A 17,179-nucleotide genomic window follows, 5' to 3' on the forward strand; every position below is an offset into this window, starting at 1 on the left:
TGTTATAATAAAGTATAAGCAGTATTATATGTAGTTGAAAGGTATGAAAGCAGGATGTCATACGAAGAAAAAGACCCATGATATAGTGATTAAAATGCTTGGATATCACCTTGGATACTATAGAATATATATCTAATATATAGAATATATTCCCTCTTGTACCTAAATGGTACTGGTCACATTATTTAAAAAAGAATTCTTCTTGATGGTAATGAATTTTCTCGTTAATATTGTGAGTAACCTTAGGACATAGATCTGCAACTGAACTTGACACTTTTTAAAAAGTTCTATATATGGTAAATTTAATAAATCAGATAGAAAAACATTTAAACAAGCATCAAAAATCTGTCCCATGATTTTTGATCTTGTTCTTTCGGCTCCTTTCAGTAAAATGTGAGAATGGCATAACTTGTTCATCTCAGAAGATGTTATGACTAATTGCAACTTGTGAAACATTCTTTCATGAGTGCTACAGATGAAATTATTTTCTTTCACTTGCATATAATGTGCAGCAAGTAAAGTGTTGGGGTTTTTTTGTTTGGTTTTGGTTTTAAAAGCATTGAATAGTTAATGCAATTTAATGATTTATTTTATCAGGCCTATGCATTGAACAACATAGGAGTCTTGTAGAAGTGTTTTATATGAAGATTGTATATTCTTACTGTAATATGGGTGGATAAACTAAGGTTTCTAAATATTCTTTATTCTGCTATGACCTAATGTTGGGGGTTGAGCTTGTTACCATAATGCTGCTAAGATAGAGTTTTTGTATAACTGCATTTGCTGGTTTGCAGGTTACTTTGATGAGAAGTATGTCTCTGTTTTTTCCCCTTACATGTCCCCTGTAGTCCTCTGCAAAAATGATTTTTCAACATTTTAAACCTAATGGCCTAATGAATACAAAATTTAAAAGGAAACATGGATCCTTTCTTGTTACAAGCAAAACAACTGTCAGCTGCTTATCACCTTGGTAACTTCACTATACTTTCCTTGCTAGCAGTGCAGGAAGAAGAATTGGAACAGATTGGTAATTAACATATTTCACTGCTTTGTCAACTTTCTTCTTCAGCAGATCGTTTTTCCTAAGATGGTGGCAAGCTGTTGTCGATTCCTGTGCTACTTCTGTCGAATTAGTCGTCAAAACCAAAAGGCCATGTTTGAGCATCTTAGTTACTTGCTGGAAAACAGCAGCGTTGGTCTGGGTACGTCATGTAGCTGTAACAGCTAAAAGCAAGAGCAGGAGGAACTGTGATATCACAAGATTAGTATCTAATTTGTATAGCAACTTGAAGCATGTGATGGAGCCTCTCGGAAGCTTAAACCACTTTGTGGTTTCACCTCTAACTCCTATTTTTTTTTCCATTTTCCTTTCATCCTTATGTGTCTGTGAATTGTATTAGAAACAGAATAGTCTAAATCTGGTTTTGAACACCTTGAAAAATTTAGGATTCAATCCATACAGTTTGACATTTTTTTCCATTCAAAATAGTTGTGATTGGAAATCTAAGATTAAATTAACCCTTTATGGTGCTTGCCTGTTTCATCTGGTTTCATTTCCCTTCCCTCTAAAGTTTAGGCCACTGATGGGAATTTCATATTTTTCCTTTGGGGCACTGGATGTATGTTTTTTAATGTGTGTGCGTTAGATTTTGTAACACAAGGAAAATTGTCTTGACTAGATATATAGCTTATATTAATAAGGTATAACAAGGCAAGATAACATGATTTCACAGTGCTTTTGCTGTTCATGGTGACCATTTCAATGCCTGCATTCCACCATATTAAACACAGAAAATGAGATAAGACTAAAAGAAACACAAGTAACACTGAAGCTTGAAAAATGTCTCTCTTAGCTGAACACAGGCGTATTTTAAAATATTGAATCGATAGGGTTGAGCAGAATTACATGGTTAACATATTGCTTTGTTAAAGAACTAATATAATATTCCTCTGATTTGCTGTGTTGTTAATACTGATTTCTTCACCTGCATCTAAAACCAGTGTGGTTGAATATGTTTATGGATATGGATGTCAGGTCAGAAAAAAATTTCAGCATTTATTTTAATGTTATTCAATATAGCTAACCATGTTCTTGATTGAAAAACAGTGATATAAATGTACTATTAGTATATTTATGTTCTAGATTCTAGTGTGATTGCTGCCCTCTGCTGCATGACTGTGATTACTGCAAACTGAATTTAGTTACTGTATATTAACTTTCTTGCAGCGTTTCCTTCAATGAGAGGTTCAACACCACTAGATGTTGCAGCAGCCTCTGTAATGGACAACAATGAGCTTGCACTAGCATTGGAGGAGCCAGATCTCGATAAGGTAAGTGATGACTCTGATCTATTTACCTATTTATTAAATAGGGTACTTCTGCTAGAAGGAAAAAGGGCATGTTTGATCATCGTAATTTTTGGATATGATCTTCTCAGAAATACTTGCTCTAGGTATGTGCTATCTCAAGGTAGGATTGACTGAGCAGTATTTTCCCTGATTTTGCTTTACACTTAGTGGGAATCACAGCAAAAGAGATGTTTTTTTATCTTCTGTGTCCTTTCACTATCGTTATCAAGTAGAAAGGATGACAAGGGAAAAGGTGTGAAACAGGAGAAAGGCATATCAAGAAACACTGTTTGGGGAGGAGCAAATTTGAGAAATAAGAGGAGAATGTGAAGAAAGGAAGCAGGTCTTTTGGCTTAAATAAATCATAGAGATTGATGGGGATGGAGGCAAGAGCTGAGAGAATGGAAGGGCAGGTATCTGAAGAAGGGAAGCTGGAACAGGATTTTAAGGGCAGTTGCAGTAGGAAACTGAATCCAGGGCTCAGGTCATTGGCAATGGTTAGAAATAAAGGGAAATGTGAGGAGAGGCAGGATGAACTAGAAATGGTGGGTAAAAGGATACAAAAAAAATGGCATGAAAGTTCTTTGTATATCCAGGAAGGAAAACAGATTAAGAGATGGAAGATGGGTGCACAGTCAGAAGAGGAGGAAAGCAGGGAAAGGAAGTGATATGTGCTGGCATAGCATTGGGGAACAGAGAACAGAGGGCACGGTTTAATATAAGTAGAGGAGAACACCTAAGCACCTAAAAGCACAGGGAAAGCCTCTGTGCTGTATGGGAGAATCCTGTGATGAGAGTAGAACCAGTTGTGGGGGTGTTTGTGATCAGCATATGCTGTGAGAGAGGAAAAGCTGGGAAATGGAAATAAATGGACATATGATGGGGATAGCTAGGAGAAGACAGAGACAAGAATATGGGAAGGGTGTGAGAGAGCACAAGAATATACTAATTAGATAAGGGTAGCATTGAGATCAATCAGCAATTTTGTATCACCTGCAAAATTGCTGAGAGTGCGGTCTGTCTTGTCATTAATAAAGATGAGAAACGGTATTGGCTCCAGTATCGACACTTGGGATACACCACTAGTGACTGGCACGCCATCAGTGACTATCATTTTCATGGAAAGTACTGTAGGGAAAGTCGCTTAAACTGAATTTCACTGTTGACCATTACTGCATGTTCCTTATTTACTGATTGTTTACCTTGGAATATTTGGCACCATACAAGTGCTGAATGTTCAAACAGTAGCAGATATTAGCTGCAACATATGCAGTATTTTATGCTGAAAAATCAGGCTGAACATGTCTCAGACTGGGCTTCCCAAATTCATCAGTCATTTTAGTTGTAAGAATGGTAACATATTAGCTGTAATATATTAACTTTGGTGAATCAATAACTTTAGTGCAGTATGTGGATGTTACTCAGTAAATAAATCTATATACTGAATAACAAGAAAAAACAAATACTGTATAGCTATCAGTTCGATGAATGTGGCATATATACCCTACTCACAGAATGATACAGCATTTCTGTGTGACTAAAGTTTGTGCCATAAAGCCTGTGTTCAATGCAAATAAACTACACATAGACGACTTAACTTTTGAACTTTTGCCATTGCAAATTTGATCACTTTTTAACTGCAAATGTATGAATGTGCGGAAGGTAGAGGATTGCAGAAGAAAAGTATCCCACGGCCTGATGACATGCCGTAGTAAACTGAATAGATTAAAATTATGAGGTTTGGTGGTAGCATAAAATCTGAAAAGAGGTGGAGAAGAGATTTTCTCTAATGGTTTTCTCTCATTCTATACAAGCTGCATCACTAGACTCCTACAATTTTGTATTCACTCATATCTTCTGAACGGATACTGGAAAAATATGAAGTCCTGTTAGGAATTGCATACTTTTTTTCACTGAGTGCACTGACTAACTTCCTTACTGCATACTGGAATAAGCAAATTTTTCACATCAGCCCATTTTTCCTCTGTTGCAGCCTTTTAGAGGCAACTTATATGCTGTATCAGCAGAGGTACAATTCTTCTTCCTGAATTCATAACTAATTTCTCTCTTAGGGCATTAGGTAATGACTAAGTATGATCTTATGGATGGTGGAATTGCTAAAGGGTGCTTAAGCAGAATAACATATCTCCCTTTTCCAAATACAAAAACCTATCTCCCTTTTGCCACCTGTTTTTGGCTGCCTTCCATTGTAAGAAATGATAATTTACATCTCTTCTTACAGGTTCATGAAAGGTTCCTGATATTCATTATCTATTTCAAAATATATTTAACTACTATAATCATGTTCATATGTTGTCCTTTGTGTATTTTAAATAAAAACAAAAATCATATTTGTGCAGTTATCTGCAGATTTCCTTTTAAATGATTGAGAAATCATTCTGTACATGTTTCAGAAATTCAGTTTACTGTAATTAATGAAATTTGTCATCATTTCTCAAAGATTTCTCTTACTTAAAGGTATTCTTGATAAGAAATGCTGTGTTAGGAATTTACATATTAACAAAAATTTTAATCTTTCTGGTTTCAGACTCTTAAAACTGTTCAGTGATACTTATCAGTCTTCTGGAAAATGTAATTGTTTGCATATCTGTTAAAATTGGAATAAACTTTTGATGCAATATTTATTTTGCTGTTGTAGCAAATTAGCCATATATGGTTATTGATGTGAGATTTTTAAAGCTGTTAAATAATATTTTAACTGTTGTTTATGTACTGTAAAAAAAGATCTGAATTCCACAATATTTCATGCTGCTTTTCACGTTCCACATTTGTTCATGATATTGTATTTTTGTGTCATCATATAATTAGGTAACTTCAGAAATAAAGAGTGCTTGACTTTTTTCATCATCATCAAAAGCAAGAACTAGAAGCTAAGATTGACAATAATGAGCTATGTTGGTAGTTGCTCAGGTGAAACACCTAGTATCTAAAAACCTTGTTATTAAGAAAGAGACTATGTTCGTTTTGTTTCATAGTTATTTTTAGGAATTTATTTCTAAGCACATGAATAAATGATTGCTTCTATATTGTAGGTTGTTACCTACCTGGCGGGTTGTGGCCTGCAGAGTTGTCCTGTATTGCTGGCTAAAGGATATCCAGACATTGGATGGAATCCAATAGAGGGTGAACGTTACCTGTCTTTCTTAAGATTTGCAGTTTTTGTTAACAGTAAGTGTGACTTCTTGGCATCCAAATTCCATCAAAAGGTTTCCTTAAAATTACTTTTCTAACCATAAAAATGTGTTAATAGTTGAAGAGAGGTTAATGCATATTGTTCTCATTACAAAGACAAGATTATTGGTATCTGATGCTTATTGTAATTTTTTAATCTTCATAGTTAGTTGCATTTTTTTCCTTTTTTTTGCAATTTGCATAATCTAATAGAGTAACCTGTTAAGGTAGCAAATGATGTTAGGAATTCTTTCAGTAAGTAAACTGTGGTATTTACATATACCGCATATGCTGATTATAAACATAACCAGTGAGCACTGATTTTGGACCTTTCTTGGCCACTATGCCACTGTTAGAGTTAGGGGTTTGTAATTAAGCCATTTTGCATTACAAAAAGAAAATTTCCAATAGGCCACATGTTTACACAGTTCTGAGGGATCAGTGTTTGTAAAGCACCCTGACTGTGTACGTTAAATCTGATGTCTTAAAAAAGAAAATATCTTCTCCTTTAAAAATTGTCTTATACTTTCTTCTCTGGGAAATTTTCTTTTGAAATTTATGAAACAAATATGCTAAAATCAAATTTAGATTATCTGAATGCCACTAAACAAAAAGCATCCTCCAGTTCACGTGGATTTTTTTCATAAGAATAGTAATTTAGATTAGAGATTAGATGAGATCAAAAGATTTTTCTGTTCACCACCTATCTGGTCTGCCAGTATGCCAGGTGTTTTAAAGGACAGCTGGGGACAGCCAGAAGGGAAATAATTTTAAATGGTCTAATTTTTAGATTTTGGCTTTTCTATTCTCATACTATTGGTCTGAAATTAGCAAATAATACCTGAAACAGAAACAACAAATATGTTTACTGTTCAGTTCAGTAAACATACCTGAAGTATGTTCATTCGTTGATAAGCCTGTAGCTACTGAGCGAGCTGCCAAACTAATTTGACAAACTGCTACGATATAAGAAATGTAGAACAAGTAGTCATTGAGTTAATAAACATGGTTTTCGTTGTTGATTTTATAAATAAATGTTAACAGTACTTTGTATACTTAGATGAAAATAACTTTGATATAATTGTGATATTTTACTTAGTATGAAGAGTAAACTTTGCTGGATGGACTGCTAGTCAGTAGAATGAAGTTTTAGTTTCAAGTGTTTCAGCTGCTTTTCTTCTGAAAAAGAGTTATGGTTGAGGTTTTGAACCTTCTCATTATGACAGTTTTAGGGACAGCACTTTTGAAAATCAGATTACTAATTTCTCTGTGTCCTTTGCTTGAGAGGACAATTGCAGATATAAATTAGTAAAATATTTGGGTTGTTGAGATAAAAGCAACAAATGCACACTTGTAAACACATGAATGAATTTTGATTCTGGCCAATGAATCCTTGGAGTAACCAAAACTTCTTTCTTCAAGCAAAATTCTTCATTAACTTGGCCTGTGAGTTAAATTAGAGCAGGGTGCAACTTATTAAAGCTATTTTCAGCAGTTTGGTATCCCATCAGAAGGGATATGGAAAAGAAATACATATACAGAGAAGGTCAGAATAAGATTCTAGTGGCAAATGCAGTGTACAAGAAATTGTAAATTGGAAATGTAAGAGACAAAGTAATTCTTGAAAAACTTTTATTGACTTCAGTAGCAACATTAAAGATTAATTTGACCTCTGTGCTTAAAGTAAGTTTCCTTCCTGCACATTTTAAATTAAAACTACCTGCAAGGGGCTTTTGCTGATATGTGCTTCCTTTTACTCTAAATTGCACTCCTCACAAAGCTATCGCTGGTGATCAAAAATGCCTGAATTAAGATAAATTTTTAACATCTAGATCTAAACTGTATTGGAAATTAGCCACTCAAAACAATATTGGTAGTGCTTTTATTAAACTAAAAATTAATGACATTTTATAGTTTTGTTTGCATTTGCTATTTGATTCTGCAATATGGATTCAAACAGCCCCTTTCAGTTTTTAAGGGAGTTTTGTATTTGCATCCTCAAAAGATACATGAAACATGGAGGGATTCAGAAGCATCTGGTAACTGTAGCTGAATGTTATGCATGTTTTGATGATCATTTGTATGTCTATAGAGAGGTATATAGTGAATTTTTTTTAAATTAGATTTTACTTAATTCATTATTTTAAAACTCTTCACTTAGAAGGTTTTAACCAAATGAAACTAAAATTGCTAACTTTAAGATGTAAAATCCTGCTTTTTCTCTGCAGTATGAAAATAAGATGAATGAAAAGAAGAATGAAAAAAAAAAAAAGACAGAATCTGTGCAGAGTCAGTAGTTAGGGTATAGAATCATAGAATCATTTAGGTTGGAAATGACCCTTAAGATCAAGTTCACTTAGAAGGTTTTCACCAAATAAAACTAAAATTGTTGACTTTTGACTTTTAAGGTGTAAACTCCTGCTTTTTCCTTCAGTATGAAAATAAGATGAATGAAAACAAGAAAGAAGGGGGGGGGGGAAAGACAGAATTTGTGCAAAGTCAGGGTATAGAATCATTTAGGTCATAAGATCATCGAGTCCAACTGTAAACCTAACACTGCCAAGTCCACCACCACTAAACCACATCCCTAAGCACCACATCTACACATCTTTTAAATACCTCCAGGGATGGTGACTCCACTACTTCCCTGGGCAGCCTGTTCCAGGGCTTGACAACCCCTTCAGTAAAGAAATTTTTCCTAATAGGCAATCTAAACCTCCCTTGGTGCAACTTGGCGCCATTTCTTCTCATCCTATGTTCCATATCAAGATCATACCGGTTTTTTAAGTGGGAAAAATACATGACTGGCATGTTTAAAGTGTTTGGCTGCTCCTTCTAGAGCCAGTCAGTCCCAGGTATCTCACCTACCATTGCCTTCCATTGACTCTGATTTCCCGGTAGCACCACCGCTGCTCTCAGCTAAACCACAGTTCCTACTTTTTTGGTGGGTGCTAAAGCCGCAACATTCAGTTTAATATAAAATTGCTACTTGCATTTATGTACTGGTTTAGTATTGTAGCTTCCATGTAAAATATAGATACTGATGATCCAAGCTACTGACATCACAAGTTCAGTGACTGTGAACTGTTTCTTTTCCTCTAATTTGTGTTCTTCCTACATGTCCCATTAATTTCATATCTTCCTACAGATTGTCAGTATTCTTATAAGGTATATGTGAATTTCTAAACAGTTGCATTTAACTGTAAGCTGAGCTTTTGACCCAATTATTATTCCTATCATGTTTCCACATCCCACTAACTGCAGTCCAGGAAGCAGTTAGTTACATACAAAGAGTTCATTTATATGAAGGTTCCTTTTCCTAATGACTTGTATTCAGCAAGCATCTAGATGACAGTCTGTCTGCCTGTACCGAATGTATACAATAGTTAAACCCACTCTTTTCCCTTTTCAAATATACATACATTTTTCCACAGAAAGCTATTATAAATGGGGTTGTTTCAGGCAAGCCATGACCTTTAAAACTGATTCTAATATGATTTTTGTAAATAGAAAAGATGAAGTATTCGATTTCAGGCTTTAAATAGCAAGCAGAAGATTTAACAAATATTTAAACATACAGTAGAAAGAATCAGGAGATTTTGCTCTAGGTATATTTAACCTAAAATACAATTTGTTATTCTTTAGTCATATTGAGAAGATTAAACTCTGAGATGAGTTTTCCACTGATGAAGTACTAAGGACATAATGTTAAACAACATTCCTTGCTTCAGTTGGCCTATTAAAAATCAGATAACTCTCATTCCCTGTACTAGGTCTGGCTGGGATGGAGTTAACTTTCTTCATAGCAACCCCTATAGTGCTGTGCTTTTCATTTATGGCTAAAACAGTGTTGATAACATACCAGTGTTTTGACTCTTGCTGAGCAGCACTTGTGCAGTGTGAAGGCTTTTTCTTTTTTTTTTTTTTTCCCTACTCTGCCCCTTGCCCTTTTTCCCTGGCCCCAGTTAGTAGGTTCAGGGCAGGCAAGAGGTTAGGAAGGGACATGGCTGGGACAGCTGGCCCAGACTGACCAAAGGGATATTCTATAGCATGACATTGTGCTCAGCAATAAAAGCTCAGGGAAAGGAGGAGGAAGAGGGGGGTGTTTGTGGTTATGGCACTTCCCAAACAACCATTATGCATACTGAGGCCCTGCTTTCTAGGAACTGGCTAAACATCTGCCTGGGAAGCAGTGAATGAATTTGTCTTTGCTTTGCTTGCATGCGTAGCTTTTGCTTTCTCTACTAGACAGTCGTTACCTCGATCTATGAGTTATCCTATCTTCCTTCTCTTTTCTCCCTGTCCTGCAGGAGAGCGGAGGGAGCAAGAGTCTGGGGGCCGGGGGGGGCTGGATTCAAAACTTCGTTTTTGCCCTCCCCAATAACAGACTTCTTGCCTCTTGGGACTGTTAGCCTTTATACCAGAGAGAGAGTAGTCTTTGCTATAAAAAGCAAATTAACCTTCTAAAGTGAACCTTTCTAGATTGAGTGTAGTAAAACTTGCAAGGCAAGTCTACACTCTCACTTTTAAACCTCGGTATATTTTTGACAAAGCACATCCAGTGCTGCCAAGTTGATACATTTTTGTTTTCCAAAATAAGGATGAGGATTTGTTTTATATTTTGCAATATTTACGGGAAAATGCAGTTGTCTTCTGACTTAAGGATACCTTTCAAGAGAAAGTACGTATAGTGCTTTTTGGTTCTCAGGTGAAAGTGTTGAGGAAAATGCAAGTGTTGTTGTCAAGCTCCTTATTCGAAGGCCAGAGTGCTTTGGACCAGACCTTAGGGGAGAAGGAGGAAATGGTTTGCTGGCAGCTATGCAGGAAGCTATCAGGATCTCAGAGAATCCTACTCGTGACCTTCCCTCCCAGGCATATAAAAGAGAAGGGTAAGTAAATGTGAATGCTTGTTTGGCAAATGATGATTTAATAGCTGGTTTAATCATGCTTGAAATATGCAGATAATGGGCCCTGTTGTGAAAGGCATTATAGAAACATAGAGCGTTAGAGATTCGCACCCACAAGCGGTTGTCTCATGGAATTCATAAAGCATGAGCTAGATAAAAGTGGAATAAGAGTTACAGAAAAGAAGAAGCCTGAAGGACAAAGCAAAGGAGAAGGCTGTTGTGAAATGAAGCTAAGATAAAGTGAAAGAGGAAGATAGAAGGCTCATGTGAAGTCAGTTATTATTGTTCAATGGCATGCTTACTCTAGGGATAAAACCCCTGTAATCCAGAGCCAGATGAAATTAGTGTATCTGATTAATAGGTCCTGGATCGTGGATCTGGCTCCAGAGAGGAGCTATAAACTTACATTAGCAAAAATGCTCACTGGTATTCTTTACCTTTTAGTGATGACGATGAGGAGGAGGAGGAGATTGTGCACATGGGCAATGCAATCATGTCATTTTACTCAGCTCTCATAGATTTACTTGGACGCTGTGCACCAGAAATGCATGTAAGTTCATTTCGTCACTTGCTCAGAAAATGTAGGAGATTTGTAAATAGAACTGTACATGTCTATAACTAAACTTCTCTAATTCAAAGGCTTCTTCCCTTCAGAAGGTAGACTTTATTGCATTTCTTGCTGTGTCTTGACAGATGTGTTCCCTGAAAGCTGTTTATAAAGAATCATGGTCTTTGGATTTCTTATATTTATCCAAAATTTTGAGAATTTTTATATGACTGGAATCGAAGCAAAGATGAACTACTAGTGTTGCATTTATACTACCAATGAAATTTCTGAAACTAGCCCTTTACTGTTCTCTAGAAAGTCATAAAAATCATTTTCATAAGAATGTGATACAGAGCTGCCTTTGTGTGCACTGATGAAATATGGTAGCTGCACCACAGGAATACATGGAAGAATAGGTAAAATAACTGGTTTGATTGTAATGCCTGTAACAACCATATGCAAGACTTGGTTTTAGTTAGACTGACTTTTGCTTGTCAGTATTTAAAATTCTTTAGTAGCATAAGTTCAGCTGAAAATGCAACATGTATCTCAATACAAGAAGAAGCAAGAATTTTGGCTTGTAGCCTCCCTACTTACTGTTACCAAAGCTTAATAAACTTTATTAGCTGTAAAGCTGTATGTAGCTGCCTGTTGCCAGAGATAGTTTCATGTTAAGAAAATTACTGGAAGAGATTTTCAGAGATACAAGTTGTGAATACCTAACTTCTGCTAGAAGTTGAAAGGAGTTGGTCAACTTGTTGTTAATGCCTTTTGAAATTTTTACTGCCTAGAAATAATAAAAAAAAAGTGTAGATACATCAGACAGGTTTGCATCTCTTCATAGTATAAAAAGGCAAGCTCAAAACCTGGCACTGATGGTGCTGTAAGTAACATGAGTCTTTCAGAAATTTTCAGTTTCATGACTTTATCTGCTTGGTTTAGGAATCTTATCCATGTGGGGATTTTTGTGTTATTGGGAATTTGTAATATTGTGGAATTATTGATATGATATCAAAATTAGGACAGATTCAACAGTAGGATCAGCTGAAAATCAGCAACTCTGTTAGAGTGCTGGGATAAATTGAATTTCAGTGCATTTTTTCCCAGTGTTTGAAAAAAATCATATTAATATCAGTATTTTGAGGAATTTTTTCTTATGTCCCTCAGTACTAAATTTCTTAATTGATAAACTTTTTCTAACAGCTTATTCAAAGTGGAAAAGGGGAAGCTATTCGAATCAGGTCAATCCTTCGATCTCTAGTGCCAACTGAAGATTTGGTTGGGATTATAAGTATACCACTAAAGCTGTCAACAGTTAACAAAGGTAACGTCAATACTTTTATTAGACCGGTTAATCTTTTTATAAAAATCTTTTGGCACATAAGCCTTAAGGTGTAAAAATAGAGCAGTTTTGTTAGAGCTGAGTACATGCAGAGAACTGTTCTTCAGATTTTAGTTAGATATGTATCAGAGCTGCTCTAGTAGAAGAGATACTTACTCCTGTGGAGCAGAGAAGGTAAGAAGAGAAGAAATATTTTACAGGATCACACTAATGGGCCGTCCATCCCAGTACTTTGTCTCCAGCAGTGGCTGCAAGATGCTATCTCTTTAGAAAGAGTGTGTATTCTTGAACTCAGTCCCTTTGTACTTCCACATCATCCAGTCATTTGTTTAGAAAGATTAGAGTGTACCTCCCTGCCCATTAATATCTGTTTCTGGACCTGGTGTCCAAGAATATATCTAATCCCTTTGGAATAATGTCTACTCACAAACTCCTGTGGCAATAAATTCGAGAACTTCACTGTGTGCTACATAAAGAAGCATTTTAAGCATCTCTTTTTTTCTTCCTTTTTTTTTTTTAACTTACGCTGTACTAATTTTAATTATCACCTTTGAATTGTGGTATTTTAGGATTTGGTGTATAGCAGTTCTTCATTCACCTTGTCAGCTACATTAATAATTTTCTAAATGTCAGTTATATCCTTTCTCAGTCCTCAATTTGCCAGATTGAAGAATCTCAACTTTTCTTAGTTCCTCATCATAAAATAACTGTTCCGTTGCCTGAATCATTTTAGTTGCCCTTCTGTGTATCTTCACCATCTCTATTCTGTAGTCCTGAGCTATGGAAAATAGCTGTGGGATGTATTCAAGACGTGAGCAGGTTGTGCTGATAATGTGGACACACAACAGTTTGGTTTATGTATTAGTTTTCTATTTTATATAGCAGCAAAATTATTCCCTCTCTCATATTCTGAATACCCCTTTCTGATTGTGCCTGATATCTTGTTGACTTATTTGGTCGCTGCTACACATTGAGCTGATGGTTTCACAGAATTTCGGTGATGACCTCAGGATATCTTTGTAATGTCAGTTCCAAGCTCAGCATCATGTAGGCATGTCTTATTTTTCTGCAGATGCATTAGCTTAGAGTTGTCTGCATTGAAGTGCAGCTGTCTCTACTTTGCCTGCTCAGTTTTGTTAATGAATTAACCATACAGAAGAATTTAGTATTGTATACAGACTTTTAGTCTCCTTTGTTAGCTTCCTTCTTCAGGTCACTGATGACTCAGTGTAGAACTCCTGTTTGTCCTTGCTTGATTAAAATGTTGCACATACACATTGCATTTTAATTGCCTTTCCTGTTTCTAGGAACTGTGCTGCTTATTTCTTCCCTGGCCTTTTCAGAGGAAGTGAAAACCAGACATATTTGCTTTGGGATTGTCCTGATCTGAGGAAGGTGCTCCTCCACACCTATTGTCTTTTCCCCAATTTCTAGATATAATGTTCCACTCTGACATCTAATGTTCAATCCTAGAAGCCTATTTCTTTTTTTTATTAAGGTGCAGGCTATTTCTGTGTTTGATTGTCTTGTCCCCAAAGAATTCCCCCTTTTGTGATCCATCTGACTAAATCCCTCTTCTGTACAACACTATCTCACCCATCCTGTAAGACTTGAGATCTCTGCCTGCCTCCCACAAGGTCCTCCTGTAAGGTACAGACAAATTATCATGGAATCCTTTTACACATGTTGAAGCCACCCAGCTTAGTGTCTAATACAGCAATCTCCCACTTCCACTGCCTGCTTCTTCATACCCTTGGACACCCTGTCTGCCACAGGAGAATCCTATGTACAATGGTACATTCTGACATAGGGTAGAGGAGTGGTTCCTCTCTTAAGAGACTAGGTCCTTCCTTCCCAGGTAGATACACTCCTTCCCCAAGACTTATGTCCTCCTCAGTACCTCAAGGGTTGGCACTGTGGAGTTGAGCCTATGCTGCTGTGTTGCTGTAGGACCTATCTGTTTCTCTTACTACTATTCATCCATTCTCACCTCTGGGGAATGAGACTAGTCTCTGAAAACCCAAACATTGAGCACTCTGTGTACACATAGAAAACCTGAAACCAGGGCGTGGCATGGACCTGCTACTCTCTCTGCATCAAACTGTGTAGCTTATCTGTACCTGGATCCTGGCTTGTCATTGAGGTTAAAATTGAGTTTTTGTTGGTGGAACTAACAGCCTTCTTAACACTACCTGTTGAAGGGAAGTCAGATGCTAGAGTCTTCACCCTCTTCACTCTGGAACTCAAAAATAATTCATGGATGGTGGTGTTCTTGCTTGTTACATGACTGTTGATTCTTTCCTAGAAGCGGTCAATGTGGTTAACCAGGGTGGATTTATTTCCACAAAATAACTACCATACAAACTGAAATATTCTATAAGGCATAAACTCAACAGAGGATGAGGTTTTTACGACATGTGATCTCCCTGTTTCCTATTAATTTCTCCATGTTCCATGGGCTATAAAATATCAGTCTGTCATTTTCCTCTAGGGCAAAATAACCTTATCCTCCTTCCTCTCCTTTTGTTGTCTGTTCTGTTTCACAAGAATTGTCTATTCCGCTTTACAGTCAGAGATGGTTTATTTTGATACACAGTTAACTTCTGTGTTATTGTTGTCTTCCCCTTGGATTCTATTTTCTTTCTAGTTTAGTTTACATGAGACAAAATTCCTAACCTTCTTTGACTTCACAGTTACTATATATTTTTAATATTTGGTGTAATATTTATTTTTAATTTTAACATTTAAACATTCCCCGTAATAGTAATGAAACAAGTAGAATACCATTCATTCTTAAGTTTTCATTTAAGAGTGAAAGATTAATAAATTGCAAAATAATAGGGGGTTTGAAATAATGAAAACTTAGTATTCTTTTTCAGCATACAAGAAAACTGAATAAGAATATAATTTTCATTGAACATGTGATTTTACACAATAAATGTAATTATAGTGTGTTTCATGGTCTTGGTGTTTCTTGTTCTATCAATTATCTACTATTAAAAATTGCATTATGTATTTGTGTAGATGGCACAGTAAATGAGCCAGACATGTCTGCAAATTTCTGTCCTGATCATAAAGCACCCATGGTACTCTTCTTGGACCGTGTCTATGGTATTAAGGACCAAAGCTTTCTCCTTCACCTACTGGAAGTTGGATTTTTACCAGATTTAAGAGCCTCTGCCTCTTTGGATACAGTAAGTATTTCGCTATGGAGTTTAGGTGCAGTGACTGGATATAGTGGCTCTATAAGTGTAAGAAATGGAATTTCAAGTCAAACCAGCTTTAAAAGAAAAAAAAAAAGGTGGTATAGGCTCACTATCAACACAAACAGTAATAATTCAGTTACTGTTAATTTTTAATGCTAAAGTCTGATCATTAGCATTCAGTACCACCTTATGAAGCAACAATGTAATGTAGTTTAAAAACTTTCAATACAGGCTTACGTTATACAGTAATTACATTGGATATACTGTAATAGGCCTAATGATTACTTTTACTTCATGTGTGCTTCCAGGAATTACACTGAAAATTCATGTATGTGTAGGTATGAAGAAATTATGTGAGATGAAAAGTGCTACTTAATGCTTTGTGGGGTTTGCTGACCTGTGTAGAGAAGAAGGCTGCATATTCTTTTTTGCTTCTGTTGGTTCAGAGTGTAGTGGGGCAAGAGATAGGAGATAAGTGGATGAGTTGCGTTTTCTCAAGTTAAAAAAAAAAAAAGCTTTTGTCCTCATCTGTATACTGGGAATATCATGTTAGCACCCAGCTGTTAAGGGGGCTTATGGAGTATTTCATCATTATGTTTTATGGACTTAATATATAGTAACCTTTATTCCATGTGATGCTAACAATCATTTACTACTTCATACAGGTTTCTCTAAGTACCACAGAGGCAGCTCTCGCACTAAATAGATATATTTGCTCAGCTGTGTTTCCATTACTCAAAAGATGTGCTCCCCTCTTTTCTGGAACAGAGCATCACGCCTCTCTGGTTGACTCCATGCTTCACACAATATACAGATTATCAAAGGGACGTTCCCTTACAAAAGCACAAAGAGACACCATTGAAGAATGCCTGCTTGCTATTTGCCAGTATGTATGATACCTGTGTGTGTACAAATTGATTTCTTTTGTGCAGTATAAGTATTTTAATAATTTCTTTCTTTGTGTATAATGTAGAACTAAGATTATTTTATTCTTGCATGAAATAAATGACCAGAGTGTATGACAGGATTTTTTCATCTTCCTAAGAGAAAATAGATTTGATTTTTCCCTTATCGGTACTGCATTATACAGGCTGCCATATTGATATGAGCTTTATGCTGATATTGGATAAATTCTGATTATTCATAAAAACAAAACCCTGGTAATTACCAAAAATGTTCTGGCAAGTCTGACAGTGAGTGTGTGCTGGGGATTTAAGGGATCGACATTTTTTATTTCTGATTGTGGTTTGAAGAACCTTAGCCATAGTTTAAAAAAAAAAAAAAAAAAAAAAAGAAGAACAACTACTCCCCACTCTCCAAATCCTAAAACTGAACTGAGCACTGTAGTTTTATGAGGAATTGAAGTGTAGATTTGCAAACTGAATCATAGTTCTTGATCTTTGTCATAAACTGTAGTGCTACTTGTCTGTGCAGTTGACTGTGAAATTAGTAATGCAAAGTGCATTTTCAGTTTGCACATAGCACCGGACCCCTGACAAAAAGAGGATATAGTAGAAATGGAAAAGATCCAGGAAACCCTACCAAGAGGGATCAACATAAGAAATAATTTCTTTCCTTTGGAACAGCTTAGTAGACCAGAAATCTTTAGCTTGAAGAAGTCATGACTGAGGGGGAG

At 36.0% G+C, this 17,179-nt stretch overlaps 1 protein-coding gene across 1 annotated transcript in view; it reads left to right on the forward strand.

Moving 5' to 3' along the window:
* The window catches only part of RYR3 (ryanodine receptor 3), a 253,363-nt gene that overhangs the window by 154,930 nt on the left and 81,254 nt on the right, over positions 1 to 17,179 (forward strand). The window contains exons 41-48 of the mRNA XM_049825231.1: positions 1,070 to 1,202; positions 2,228 to 2,331; positions 5,403 to 5,538; positions 10,250 to 10,430; positions 10,893 to 10,998; positions 12,199 to 12,319; positions 15,362 to 15,531; positions 16,209 to 16,429. Of these exons, the coding sequence (XP_049681188.1) occupies positions 1,070 to 1,202; positions 2,228 to 2,331; positions 5,403 to 5,538; positions 10,250 to 10,430; positions 10,893 to 10,998; positions 12,199 to 12,319; positions 15,362 to 15,531; positions 16,209 to 16,429 (1,172 nt within the window). The remainder of the gene's footprint in view (positions 1 to 1,069; positions 1,203 to 2,227; positions 2,332 to 5,402; positions 5,539 to 10,249; positions 10,431 to 10,892; positions 10,999 to 12,198; positions 12,320 to 15,361; positions 15,532 to 16,208; positions 16,430 to 17,179) is intronic.

This window comes from Accipiter gentilis, chromosome 22 (genome assembly GCF_929443795.1).
Source record: "Accipiter gentilis chromosome 22, bAccGen1.1, whole genome shotgun sequence".
In the NCBI taxonomy this organism is placed as follows: domain Eukaryota; kingdom Metazoa; phylum Chordata; class Aves; order Accipitriformes; family Accipitridae; genus Astur; species Astur gentilis.